At 50.5% G+C, this 14,232-nt stretch overlaps 1 protein-coding gene across 1 annotated transcript in view; it reads right to left on the bottom strand.

The window, feature by feature from the left end:
* The window catches only part of CACNA1C (calcium voltage-gated channel subunit alpha1 C), a gene marked incomplete at its 5' end in the record, with an annotated part of 716,579 nt that overhangs the window by 54,054 nt on the left and 648,293 nt on the right, over positions 1–14,232 (bottom strand). The window contains 2 exons of the mRNA XM_080812080.1: positions 1,990–2,118; positions 5,393–5,425. Coding sequence (XP_080668206.1) covers positions 1,990–2,118; positions 5,393–5,425 — 162 coding nt within the window. The remainder of the gene's footprint in view (positions 1–1,989; positions 2,119–5,392; positions 5,426–14,232) is intronic.

Below are 14,232 nucleotides of genomic sequence, written 5' to 3'. Positions count from 1 at the left end.
GTAAAAACAATCAAGCATGAACAAATGTCCTCCGACTAGACATAGGGCTTTGTTGAGTAGGGAGAAAGCCCTGAAGGATACACCCCAGGGTTTCCTGGGGAGGTGTGGGGTGGAGGCAGGTTACACCCTTCCTTTACGTAGCTCGATGATATCCCGCTAGTCATAATAAAAATAATTACTAAGGAGAACTTAAGTAGAAGAAAGATCATGGACTCAAATATGATTTCTGCCACTTTCTCGTCATGAGAGCTTGGTCATATGACTTAACCTCTCTGAGCCTCAGTTTCCTTTTCTGAAAAGTGAGAAGAGTAATGACCTCTCAGGGGTTCTGTGGTATTTAAATGATAGAAGGCTTACAAAAGGCTGAGTGCGATGCCTCCCACGTATTCGGGTCTCATATATTTTATTCACTCCATGTATGATCTGCCTGGCAGCTCAGACAACTTAATTTTCCAGAGTCCCTGCCGCTTCTCCTGGGGAGAGGCCTTCTGGGGCTCAGGGGCCTATTCTGGAATCCGGGCCGCCCCACGTTCAAGGCTAGGAAATGCCTTGCCAGGCGTCCATCCGCCACTAGATGGCACTGTGAGATCACACGGATGGGGCTTCCATCAGGTTGGAGCTGGGCTCCACGTTCAAGCCTCTCCTCACAGTTACCAAGGTCTGTCGCCTTTTCCTAGGAAATATGTGTGTGGGGGGGAGGAGGAAGTATGTTGGCGGCCTCTATAGTCATCATGGCCATGGGATCCCACGGATAGGGTCAGCCCCCAGTCCTGCTCTCCCTGGAATCCTCAGATTCCCAGGGACTGGGGAACCCGGTATGGCACCTACCGGAGGGATAGGTGGGGTGGGATGGGGCTAGTAGGGAGGGCAGCTGCAGCTCCTCAGGAAGGCCTGGTGGGCAGAGGGCTGCCTATGAGGAGTGCAACCAGGCTGGGCCAGTCAAGGGCCTGGGCCGATGAGTCCCAGGGCGGGAGGCTGCCTGGAAGGGTGTTTGCACCTTTGGAGAGGGTTCCAAAGCAAGGCCGGCACCTGGCCGCAGAGTACTGCCTCTGGCTGCACCTTCAGTACTGGGCATATTTGGATCAGGGACCTCCTCTGTGCCTGTAACTGGGCCCAGACTGGCCAGAGTGGGGCACGTAGAAGGAATCCTTCAGTGTTGGGAAGCCCGACAGTGGTGCTTCCGTGGGCAAGGAGAAGCTGCCTTCAGTGTCGGGCTAGGGAAGCATGGACGTTCATGCAGGGGTCCCTACGCCACTCATCTTCAAGGAACTCAAGTGACCTCACAGAGTCTGCTTCTCTTTAACTTCAAACTTACATAACACTCCTCAGAGATGGCCAGGGGCGATCATTATTCTGTTTGCACAGATGGAAAATAATGGCTGAGAAAAGAGAATTAATCCTATAGTTAGGCAACCCTGGGCCCCTGGGAGGGGACCATGTCTCCTTGAGTGGAGTGACACCAGGGTCCTAGAGAGTTTGGCTGAGACTACAAATAGGTGTGGACAGCAGACATCACAGAGATGCCTATTGGGAGGAAGGTGACACCTGGATCCTAAAAATGCTGAAAGTGGGAGGGCCCTAGAGGTTATCAGATCATCTGGGCCCATGTTTTTCAAATTTTTTCCACTACAAAACCTCTTTGTGCAGTAAATTATTGCGGAAAAATGCACGGATGAGAGAAGAAAGCAGAACCACTTCAGCCTCTCCTTTACCCCGGCTTTGGGGGAAATGTGGGCTCCAGGAGCATGCTTTTGAAAAACACAGATGGAGTCCTGGGGCCTCATTATAGACAGGAAGAAGGCAAGGGCAGAGAGGGAAGCTGTGGTCACACAGCTGCTGAGTGGCGAGGTAAGGCTGGCCCTTGACTCTTAGTGGTGCTGCTTCCTGTTCAGGGAGCCCTGGGGGAGCTGGATGCAGCCCCAGGTGCAGCATCCACTCTGGGAGCCAAGGGTGCTCTTCTTGCAGCCCACTGAGGGCGGAGGTGGTTACCTGGAAGGACTTGATGAAGGTCCACAGCAGGGTCCGGATGCCCTCCCCTCGGCTCAGCAGCTTGACCAGGCGCATGACCCGGAAGAGGCGGAAGAAGGTGATGGAGATGCGGGAGTTCTCCTCTGCGTTCTGGAATCCATCGGCAATAGGAGGTGGTAGTTAACACAGCAACAGAGAGGGGCGGGCAAGAACGAGATGGGCCCTGCTCTGAGCAGCACAGCCCTTGGCTGGGGAGGAGGCCGGGCAGGGCAGGGCAAGGTTAGCTGCACTAGCTTCTCTGCCCTGGGCCATGAATGGGGAGGCCAGCTGCCCCCCTCTTCCAGGTAGACAACCTTGGCAGAGCCAAGCTGTGCCCAGGCCCCTGAGCCTATGACCCCGTTTATCAGTCCTCCCCTTTTCCCCTTCACTCCTGATTCTTAACCCCTGGGTGGAGCTACCAAAGATTCCATAAGGAACTTCCATATGCTTTGAAATCTAGGCCGAGAGCTAGCTGCCTTGGGTGCACCCACCCTCGGCTGCGAGCTGAGATTGCAGCGGCAGCCTATGTCGGGCCTGGAGGGGTGACGTGCATCCCGAGTGCGATGTGGCGCTCAGCAAGGTGGCTGGGTGGGTCGTGGCCTCCATCCCAGCCCGAGGGGTGATGGCACTGGTGGGCAGGGAGGGCTGACAGAGAATAGGGCTGGAGTGGGCTGCCCACAGCAGAGATCTGGTGCTCTGGCAGCTCAGGACTCCGGAAGTCTTGTTGTGCCACCTCTTCCCACATGGCTGCAGGGACAGTGGGGATAGGGGTGTTGCTTAGCCCGCGGAGAGTGTCTGCAAGCCCTTGCCTCACCTCAGATGCTGAAGCTGTTCCCCTGCTACTCCCCTCTGTTGTGGGGCTTCTGGGAGGCCCCAACCCTCTCTAGACTGTGGGAGATCCTAGAAGGGGTGGGAGGCACACTCGAAGCGAGCCCTAGATAAGTCCTGGTCCGGGTGTAGGAGGACAGAAGGATTCTGCTTAGGGCAGATCATCTCCTCAGGGGAGTCCTGGAGCCCGGGGACAAGGGGAAGGCGAGGAAGAACTGGATCCGGGCCAAGCCAAGCGGAGGCAGGAACCCGGTGCAAGGGCTGCTGGAGTCTGCTGCCCGAGGGCCCTCCCCAGCCTGTGGGACCCGGAGGGCCTGGGGCTGAGGCACGTGTCTGGCCAGGGCTGTCCTGTCACCCTCTGCTTCCAGACCTGAGAACAACACGGACTGACCACCTCTCCCGACCCTCCTCCAACCCGCGCTGGCCAGAAAGCTGGTGCTGGGAGCCCTCCGGGAGCCCTCCGCCCATTCCCCAGAGCTAGTGCAGCTCACCCAGCCCTTTTGGCACCAGGAGAGAACGGACCTTCAGGCTTCCTGTTACTGTTCCTGTCCCACGCAACCCTCAAGGGAGGAGGAGTCTCCAGGTCACTGGCAGGGAGGATCTGTGCAGGCCCCCCCCCCCCAACCCTTGCTTCTCTGCTTTCTTTTGAATCATTTCAGGCCAATCGTCCCTGACAATGTCCACACCTTGTTTGCCCCCCCGAAAATCCTACTAGCGCCAGTGCCCCTGAGGGCCCCCAGCGGCCCTTTGTTCTAACCCGGTGGCCTGCTGACTGTCACGGACATGGCCAGTGGTTCCTGGTCACCCATCTTACTCCTGCTCCATACGGGAAACCCACGAGGGTGGCGGAAAGCTCCAGAAGCAGTTGCCCCTTGCCCGCACACCCTCGTTCCGCCCTTGGAGGGCTGCGCAGAATCCACGCTGGAAGGGTCTCTCCTACTCTCTGGACTCCCCAGACTGGGGGAGAGTCACAGTATCTCTTTGAGTTTCAAACCAGAGCTGCCTCAGATCTGCACAGGGGCCTGTTCCCCTCAGGCAGGGTGACCTGTGGGCTTGGGGGGTGGGGTCGGTGTCTGCTCCACAGGCTGCCCTGGAGCCCGGAGGGACAGCCAGCCGTATCCTGGTCCTACCCCGGGGCCCTACCCTGCCTGCCTATTTTGAAGCCTTTGATGCCCTTAATCTCTGCATTTCTATCATCCATGTATCTACTTGAAATTCTATTTTCTCTCCTTAAAAGGAGGTTGTGTTCCCCCAGAGGAGTAGGCAGAGAAGGCTCAGGGTTTTATAACTCAGCTGTCAGTTCCACCATGTTCGGGAAAGGAGAAAAAAAAGAAAGAACAAGCTGAAGTGGGGAAGTTCAGCTGTGAGTGTCAAGAGTTTGAGAAGTTGGTGCCACAGGGGCATCTGGATTTGACGAGTTAAAAAAGAGAAGTCAAGCGTGCAGTTTAAATTCCATGCTGGGTTCAAATCCCCCACCCCGTAAACTTGCTCCTCCCCGCCTCCCAGTAGCTGCAGTTTCCTAACGCTCTAGGAGGATAAACACATCTCTACAGACACACAGAAATGTCCTCCAAAAAACCAAATGACAATGCAGGGAGTCAGGAGACCCCAGGGGCCACCCCTGGGAAGTGGGGTAGGATGCCCAGGTTCAGCCTTTTCCTGGGCGGCCTTCCAGCCAGCCTGGGAGGGGCTGTGTTAGGAAGCACCACTCACCGACCCAATCTTGCTCCAGTCCGCTGACTTTCAGGGAATCAACCCACTCACTTGTCCTTTTAAAAACTCACACTTGACTCCGTTTTGAAACGTGTGATGGCAGATTTTTAGAGAAGCCTGTTCCAAGGAGACGTCAAGGTCACACCTAGCAGCATCTATCACTTTAGGCAAAGTGGATCACAGTCCTATATCAGGAATGCTCCCATCAAACCCCTGAGTTTGTTTTTCTGTGTGGCCTAATTTGAACGAACTTCAGGAATTTAGAAAAATGTATGCTTGGATATTCAGCCACACTCTCAGTGACAGATTCCAGCTTACAACCTTTTACTGTGGCCTTAAACTTAGAGCACGCAGGAGGCCAGCCAGTAGTTAACAGATGCTGGATGGTTCATGGGAAGTCATCGCCTGACTTTCTGTCTCTCGCCTGGGTCATCCCTCTCCTTCCTCTTTTCTGCAGAGCCCCTCACCGTGGCACTCATGGGTGCCCACTGCAAATTTCCCACATTGGATTAAAGCTAGAGACTTTAGCCTGTGGAGTCCTCAGAATGTTTAACAGGAAATGACCCTTGGGTCCACTTCTCTCCTGGTGGCTCATTAGATGGTCAAGATCACAGTGAATGATCACCCAGAGGAAAGCTCAGGGAGGGAAAGGAACACCATTACACAACAGCACGTCACAGCTCACACGTGACCGGGCAGGCGAGGCACAGGACAGACATGGCGGCTACATGCAGTGGGAGCGAGGCTGGGCTCCCAGAGATGCCGGGTATCAGGGTGGGTGAGAGTGGGGGTGTTAGAGGAGGGCCACAGAAGCTAAGAGCGTGGTCGGGAGGGTCGGTCTTACCATAAAGGGAGAGCATTGGGTATGTTCAGCTGGCTTTAAAGAAAGGCAGATAGAAATAAGCTGTAATGAGTCTCCAACGAAGATGCCTGGTACTCTAGGTCTTGGCTAACACAGGAGCAACACCATGGCAGGAGAGGGCAAAAGGAAACAAGTGAAAGAAATACAAAGCACAGGCCTGGCAGGTTCTGGGACATCACTGTGAGTGTGGGCTCTGCACAGATGGGTCTCCTGTCTAGGGAGGACCCGAAGGCATTGCCTACTCAAGACCATCGCTGGCCACAAATGAAATAATTCACGCGCTTGTTACACATGAGGTCTTCTGAATTTTGTGGGGAGAGGTTTTTTTTTTCCCCCTAAAATGAGTTATGTGTCCTAAGATAACCTTGGAGGGGTTGCACTTTCTGCATTTTAACTTACCCCAAGCATTGCCAGCTGGAGGAGAAAGGCTTTGCTTACATCCCAGTGCATGTCCCTGCCCAAACATTTGTGAGCAAAGGAGGTCAAGGGCAATGACCCTTGAATTTGAGGGGGAAAACTCAGTTTTAGTTATCACCGAGGAGGTCCCAAAGACGTGGTCCTCAAACCCTTCTGTAGCAGGGCTAGTCCTCAAGCTCAGGTTCAGGAGGCCCCACTTAGCTACTAGCCTATAGGTGTGGAGAGCTTGGCTCATCGGTGTGAAACAATGTTTCTTACGTTTAAAGCTCTGTACATAATTTAGGATGTTATTATTAACACCCAAAATAGCTGTTCTTATGGGTCTGACTGCTGAGTTCATTTTGAGGCAGGAGCTGAAGAAACCGGCCACTAGTGAGTATCCCACAGCCACCTCCATTCCTTGAGCCCGTATCTGGGAAGGTTCTCCTACCCTTTGGGCTCCAGCACTCAGAGCTCAGCTCCTGATTGGTCCTGATCATTTTGAGCTGTTAACTCTTTCTAGAAGGTCCTGACTTTGCTTTTACCCTCCACTTTCAGATGGTTGCTCTTGTGTTTCTGTTTTTAAGGTACAAACAAGGAAAACATGTAATGGAAGTTTTGAAGGATGGAAAGTGCACAACTAGACATTTACTTGCAGACTGAAAATACTTCTTTGTTAACAAATTTCTCAGCAAATTCCTTTTCTTCCCTACAGCAAATTGGTAAGATGACCTTTTTCGGGAATGATGGAGATAAAGGGTGAGGCAAGGGAAGAGAAGGGGAGGGACACCTTTCCAGTCCCTTAGAGAGCACATTCTAGATCTTGGTTTCTGCTTCAGGAGGAATACCAACTGCCAGGTCAGTCCACAGGCCTGGAGGCTGTGGAATCACTAGAATTTGGCTAGCAGGCTGAGAAAGAGCATAGAAACACACGTGCACGCATACACACACACACACACAACCACATACGGAAGACATCTCTCGCTTCTTGAGTGCTTGTCCTCCCATGTTAATAACTTAGGAGTTCTGTGTTTCTAGAGCTTCAGTAGGGGAGGGAGTGTGAGCGTCAGATGGAGACAAATCTATAGTACATGCAATGCCAGGGCATCAGAAGAGCTCCCGGCAGGCCTGGGCTGTTGCTCTTCTCTTGGATCTATCCTGAAAACTGTCAGAGCTCCCCATCACTCCTAAGAGAGTCCTCTGGGTTGATCCCATCCAGAACAGGACCAGAAAGACAACTTAGACAACACATTTGGGTCCATGTAGTCTAATAACCTTGATTATATCTTAGTATTTTAATAAGATGTACTGAGAATCCTTAGGATACAGCTCTGTAGTAGGAGTTAAGAAATCAAGAGGAGCAAGGAGGGCAGTAGAGAGGGGAAGGATGGGGCTCTCTGGGACTCCTACTTGGGGTTCCCAGCTCAGATAATGATAGCTCTCCTAAGAGTCTCACTTTGGGAGAATCTGGAGAGTCACAGACTACTTTCTTTCTTGGGCCTTAAGCTATGCTATTCAGAGGGCACTTTTGACCTGCTATAGCAGTACTTATCAATATCTCATGTAGGCCTGTTTATATTTGAAGAACTATGTTCATAAGATCCATGATCCCAAAAATAACTAACCATTCATAATAAAATCAGAAAGCAACCACTGGGTGATTTCTAAGTGGAAACGATAGGAAAAAGCATAACGTAGAGCCCTTGCCCTCAGAGAAGTCACAGTCTACTGACACACTGCCAACACCCTAAGGACATTTCCTAGATGCTCTTGTGCAGTCATTCCAGTCTCTGGTATCCTGCCAGGAAGCAAGTGGAATCCCTTGGTGAGCTAGAAGGGGAGACTGGACCCACTGGGTTTGGGCATCTGCACCTTTGGCCCAGAGCCATGTTTGTGGTGTTTGCCACTCTCTGGGATTCCCTGGTACCCTGTCTTGAAAGACCACCTAGTGCTGCTTCTACTTTTTGAGCTAAATTCAGAAATGGCTGGTAGCCCAGAGTACTCACACCCTCCACCTGTGACCATTTCTCAGATTTGTTCTCAGTCCCCGAGGTAGCTTATAGTTTCCCTATCCGTGGTTCTCCTGGGGAAGAAGGGCAGAAAGATTCCCTGAAGACTCATGCCCCTGGGCCTGGGGACCCAACCCATACTACCCTTCTAGAGGGAGCCAGTAGAGCTGCTTACCTACTCTGAACATTCTGGCCAAGTCTTCCTATGGTGTTCTACCCAGTAATGGTAGGCACTGAGCGGCCAATGATTTCATCTTTCTGTTCTAATGATCTGGTAATTTCGAAGGGGTTTAAAGATATTGGGCAATTAACTTAATTTGCTTGTGCAATTGGTATAAATGAAATAAGGTGAGGCAGAGGTGGAACATTTTCAGAATGAGTCCTGGCTAGTGGTTCCAGCTAATAGGCTAAGGGCAGATTGAAAAGAAAACCCAATTACCTTACTTCTCCATACTTACACAGATTACCTAGGTTTGGTATAACTGGCAATGACAACATGAGTGGCATTGGGCAGCAAATAGGAGATATTCTCTGGAAAACTGTCTTTCTGAATTAAGTACAGGATCAAATGAAAAGTTATCACTCAGTGGATGAAGTCTTAGTTTCTGGAATGTCCTCACTGCCCCTTTTCATTGGGAGACCATCTTTAGACCATGCATAGGACACTGAAGGATGAAACTCAGGAAGCATCAGAGGCTGGTGAAAAGAGGGGATGCAGAAGGGGATTTTTCCAGTTGTTAACATTACATAGTCTCTGGTGAACTAAAAGATTGTTGAAAAATACTCTTGGGGCACCTGGGTGGCTCAGTGGGTTAAAGCCTCTGCCTTCGGCTCAGGTCATGATCCCAGGGTCCTGGGATCAAGCCCCGCATCGGGCTCTCTGCTGAGCGGGGAGCCTGCTTTCCCCCTCTCTCTCTGCCTGCCTCTCTGCCTACTTGTGATCTCTGTGAAATAAATAAATAAAATCTAAAAAAAAAAAAAAAGAAAAATAGCTCTTAACCATATAAAAAGGAGACCTGACCTTACCTTTCCTTTCCTTCCTTCCTTCCTTCCTTCCTTCCTTCTTCCGTCCCTCCCTCCCTCCCTCCTCCTTCTTTCTTTCTCTTTCTTTCACATAGCCACGAGGCGAGGATTACTAGGGATTAAAGACTAAGTAGTAGATATCTAGGCTGTAATATTCAACCAAGCTGTCTTCTAGGATATTCTCTTTAGAACAGACCATTACGGAGCACTTTGAAGAGATCATAAGCCCCTGCTTGCACCCTCCTGGACATGCTGACATTGAAAAATGCAGGTTAACTTCTGATTCCCTCCAGGGAAGGCTGGCTCTTGGCTAGGTCATGAACAAGCCCTACAGAACAGGTCTGCACAATCCATTGGTGCCATTGAGACAATGGGTATAATATTATAGTCACTGAAATTCTACATTCCTCTGGAACATGAGTCAAAAGCAATGTCACAGGAGCATGTAAGTCTTTTACTAGCTGCCCTGCTACAGAGCTGTTGATTTTTTTTTTTAAAGTACTCTTGTCCAGAACTTAGGGAGTAGATCAAATATAAATTCCATTTCAGACCACATGAAGATCTGGGTCCAGCTGGCATCCCTCCCTACTCCCCAAACTCCATTCTATGCATTCACTGCCTCTAATCTCATCTCAGTTTGATCTGCAAGACAGGAAGTCTGGTTCAGTTACAAGAGTGTCGTGGGATGGTGGAAGGCTGAGAGGTTGGGGTTTTGTTAGTGAAAGTCCAGTTATCTAAGTTGGGAGGATGGTTATCAGTCTGGTACACATGAAGAGAGGCAGGGGTCAGGGGCTTCAAGAGACATTGATGCCACCTTCATGGTCATGAAGTGTAGGTCAAGTGTAGGTTAAGATGGGGAGGTCTTCATTATCCTTTTATCTCCTCTTCCAACCAGGAACTAAACTGTGGCCCTATAGATGTGGAGGAGGTGGGAGATGCTGAATCTTAGAGCCACCAGAGATGGCAGCAGGGGAGAGAATTTTAAGAAGGCCAAAGTAAAATATGTTTTAAAACTGGAAATCCTCTGAAGTTGCATGAAGAACTTCTTTGCTAGGGAGATGCAAAGCTTAAATAAGCACAGGTCAGCTCCGATACACAGAAGCTGAGGGTAGAAGGCAATGGCTTTCAGAGTTCTTAAAGGAAGGAATTATAGGTAGTTGAAAGCAGTTCTTAGATGGAATTTCCATTTTGGTCTGTGGAGGAGGTCTCTGGTCTTTGGAGATGGACCTGTGGAGGAGGGGTTCTAAGGAAAAGGGGGGATTAGGGAAGTTCTAAGGAAAGGGGGGATTACAAGGGAGGCAGAAGCACTGCACAGAAAAGGGCAGGGAAAAATGAAAGAGCCCAAAAATAAGGCAGTGGAAAGAGCAGCCTCTCTTTTCCCTTGTCCACCTGTCCACCATGCTGGAGACCTCCTGGCTTGCGTCTGTTTCCCATGGTAAAATTCTAGTCAGAAGGAAAAGAGCCCTTCTTGAATCTTTGTGGCTACAGACACACAGTTGAAATGCCTCTTTGGAACTTCCTTTAAGGTCTTTGGCCCCAAGGGAACTGGTGGAGAGGTACAGAGCATGGGGGTTGCTGGTTCCTGGCTCACTCTTGCTCCTCCAGTCTCTGTGGGCTAGACTGCAGAAGGTGGACAGCGGTGACCACTGTTATTAGCTGCCCAGTGACTAGCTCACATGGTTAGCCTCAGGGGTCACTGTGTTAGTCACCTGATGGCTCCCCAGGTGTTATTACCCGCCAATAATTCATACTAAACAAGAGTGATGAAATTGTCAAGGTAGTTTTATCTTCCCTTGGGGAGGACAACCAGTATCCTTCACTCAAATGACAAACAGAAGGAAACCATGAAGAATAAATGAATGAAATCACTTTGTCAGCAGCGATAACAACATCAATGAACTCTCTTTGAGAGAGAAAGGGAGAGAGAGAGAGAGAGAGAGAGAGAACATAGAAGCCCAGAAGGACAGAGAAGAAAGGGGGACAGAGAACAAGAGTATGACTAAGAAAAAAGACACACTAAATAGAAAGAGTAAATGGTGCAGGCTATACCTTCTGGTGGTATTCGTGGGCATTTTTGAACCCACCTGGGGCATAGATCTCTCACATTCTCTACCAGCTCATGGAATGTTCTAGGTCCCTTTGCTTGCAGCTTTCTGGCAACCACACTGACAGTAGCTTGCTAGCCTGTGGGAACTAAAGCAACAGACACTGGCGAGGCCCAGATGGCTGTCTGGCCAAACCAAGGGAGTATTGTGACAGCTTCCTTCCACTCTTCTATATTAGGGGAAAGGAGAGGGCTGTGTGTGGACAGGAAAGATGAGAATGGGGAAGGAAAGGGAAGAAAATTAGAGGAAAAGAGAAAGTGAAGGAGGCAGAAGGCAGAGGGCAGACGAGTCTTGCTGGGTCATAATGGCCTAAACACTCAGGTGATCCAACACAGGCTGAATTAAGAACCCCAACCAGGATGTCCAAAGAGAGGTTCCCATGGACCTCTCAGGTCAAGCCTGCAGGGCACTTCTCAATGTCACAGCTTGTCTACCAGGCCACTTTATCAGGCCTGACTTCTTATCGCAGCTGACCTCACGGCGCTGTGGTCGGCCACCCACACAGCAAGCCTTGCCTCGCCTTGCAGAGGCCTAGGGGCTTTCGAAATTACTCCTGCATTACCAGCTAGACTTCTCATAGTCAGACACACTGCTAAATCTCCAGAGGCCGGCTTTATTTCCAAGCAGAGTAGAAAACTGCCTTTGTAGAGCAACTGGAGGATGGGGGGAGGGGGTAGAGACTATCTCACTCAGGTGTCATGTTCCTGAAAGTCTTATATTAGACACACCAGATGTCCCAGATCTCCAGTCTTTAGGTTGAGCATTACTGCCTTCTCTTTAAGGGCAATGTTACTTTTTGGAAGGGTAGCTTACTTAGCCATTACCACCCTAGTAAGAATTAGTACATTGGAAACAGGTGCCATGGTCGCATGAGTTTTGTTGTGGGGCTGGGGCTGGTGCTGAAAGTGGGAAGGGGGCACGGAGGGAGATCCATGAGCAACAGAAGAAGGGATCCAACAAAGGGAAAGAGAGGTGTAAAGAAGTGTCAAGGATCAAGTCTGCCCCACCCCACCCAGCTTAGCCTGAGACCACCAGTCTTGATTTAATCTCCCTTAGAGTCAGCTTTGGCCACACCAACCATTGTTATATATATAGACGCTGTCTGGTTACATCACCTACACTAACGCACCTGATGGGGAGTCAGCGGCCAGGCTCTCGGTTGGCCTTGCTATTAACAAGCTGTGAGAATGAGCGACTTGTTTCCTGCCCCTGGCCTTCCATGTCCTCATCTCTAACATTCGTGGATGAGGTCCCCCGAGCCGTCCTGGATGCCTCTTCTGCCCACACCCACATCCAGTCTGTCAGGAGATACTGTTCTATTTTCACAACAGATTGAGAATCTGACCATTTGGTACCACTTCCAGTGCTCCTGCTCTGTGGCCAGCTCCCCTCGCCTCCCACCTGGGTTCCTGCGTTTGCCTTCTGAGCACTGTTCTGGCTTCCACCCCTGATTCCTAGAGGCAGCAAGGTGGTCCTTTGGAAATGCGTCAGACCGTGGGACCGCTCTTCTCAAAGGCACCGGTGTCTTTCCTTCTTGCTCAGTATAAAAGCTAGACTCCTGTCCCTTTTCCAGTCCCCTCTCTCTGTGCCCCTGCTCTGTGTACTCCGGCCACCGTGGCAGCTGCTTCTGCCCCGAAGCTCCTCCCCCGGATATCTGCATGCAGCTCTTCATCGCCTTCACACCTTTGCTCCGTGCCATGTCCCCTCCTCAGGAAAGTCCATCTTATTTGACACTGCACCTGCCTTCCCTGTCCCTGCTACCTCTGATCCCTCTAACATGACATAATTTCTTCTGAAGCACTGGTTATCATTTAGCACACTGTATGATATTCCTATTTTCTAGACGTATGGCTCATCGTCTGCTTCTTCCTTCTACCCTGGAATGCCAGCTCATGAGGAAGGGGCTTTCATTTTGCCACCGATGTATCCTAGGTGCCTGAGATAGTGCCTGACACACACAGAAGGCGAGACCATAAATGCAGTGGGATGAAGAAGCGATGGCCTGGGATGGGTGGAGAACCTGTTTTCTGAGAGGGAGGGGGCGCCACAGCCTACTAGTGAAGGCAAGGAGGGAAGAGAAGGCATTTGCGAGGACAAGAGTATAAATTGCGGGGAAAATTTGAGGGCAGTTGGAATAAATTTGGGATTTGGTGAGGGAAACGACAGTTGATTTCTGTAGTCTTAAAAGAGTCAAAGATGATGAGTGACAGGTGAAAAGCCCTCATGGATTCCTCTGACGCTGAAAGCGTGGATTCCTGCCAAATAGAACATATGTCTGGGAATGGATATCTTGTGATGACAGAATGTTCTGGGAAGGCCTAGAGCAGCACCCTGGGAAACCACCCTGACACTGTGAACTTCCTCACACCAGAGAGCGTCTAGACCCAGAAGCTGCTAGTGACCTGAAGGCAGAGCCACGTGGTAGAGGGACTTGCCTCTGAGACTAGGCATCACTGCTCCTTAGTTTGTCATCCACCGTACTGACTGCCCCTGAGGGCAGGGTTGCACCGGGCCTGTGCTCATGGCGTGGGCCTCTTAAGGCTTGGGTTGGGCACATACTCGGTGCTTACTTTCATCTGGCTGAACCTGTCGACCATACTCCAGAGTCTAACCATTTCCGGGAAAGTAAGGACCCTCCCAGCTCTTCTAGGAGGGCTTTTGGAAAAAATGTCCTTTGCTTGGGTGCCACACTTGGGAGCCACAGTCTCTCCCACTGAGTAGTGCTTTACAGTTCCACAGAGTTTTAAAATAGATGCTGTTATTTCAGTCTCCAAACACACTGCAGGAAAAATCATCACATTTCTTTGACAGATGAGGAAACCAAGTCTTCACCATTTCTCTAACTTCTCCGGGAAGAAGTTCTGACTTCCTCTCCCACACTGCCTTCGGGATGTGGGTGACATTATGGTTATTCTCTTGGTTCAGAAGCCAATCATTGTGCTGGGGATGGGTCTTAGGACACCTCCTCTTGCTCTCCAGCACATGCGCTGTCCCCATTTAATCCCCAGACAAACCTTCAGTATGACTTTTAACAAATCCCTCAGCCTGGAGGAGTGAGGAGAATCCCAGCGAGGGATGGAGGGAGGCTGGAGGAGCTTGAGCTGTATCAGAACTCTAAGGCGGTCTGATACATAACTTTTTGCTTTGAAAATGGGAAAAGAACCTGTATGGTTACTGAAAATGTAAATTACAGGACCTAAGGGTTGATCGAATCCTGGCTGGGTGGAGTACCATCGAGGGGGTTATGTGAGATGTATGTGTTTGTTAAAGGCATCTTGGACTGAAGAGA

Source organism: Martes martes (genome assembly GCF_963455335.1).
Source record: "Martes martes genome assembly, chromosome: 8".
NCBI classification, from domain to species: domain Eukaryota; kingdom Metazoa; phylum Chordata; class Mammalia; order Carnivora; family Mustelidae; genus Martes; species Martes martes.
This window is presented reverse-complemented; position numbering and strand designations above follow the sequence as displayed.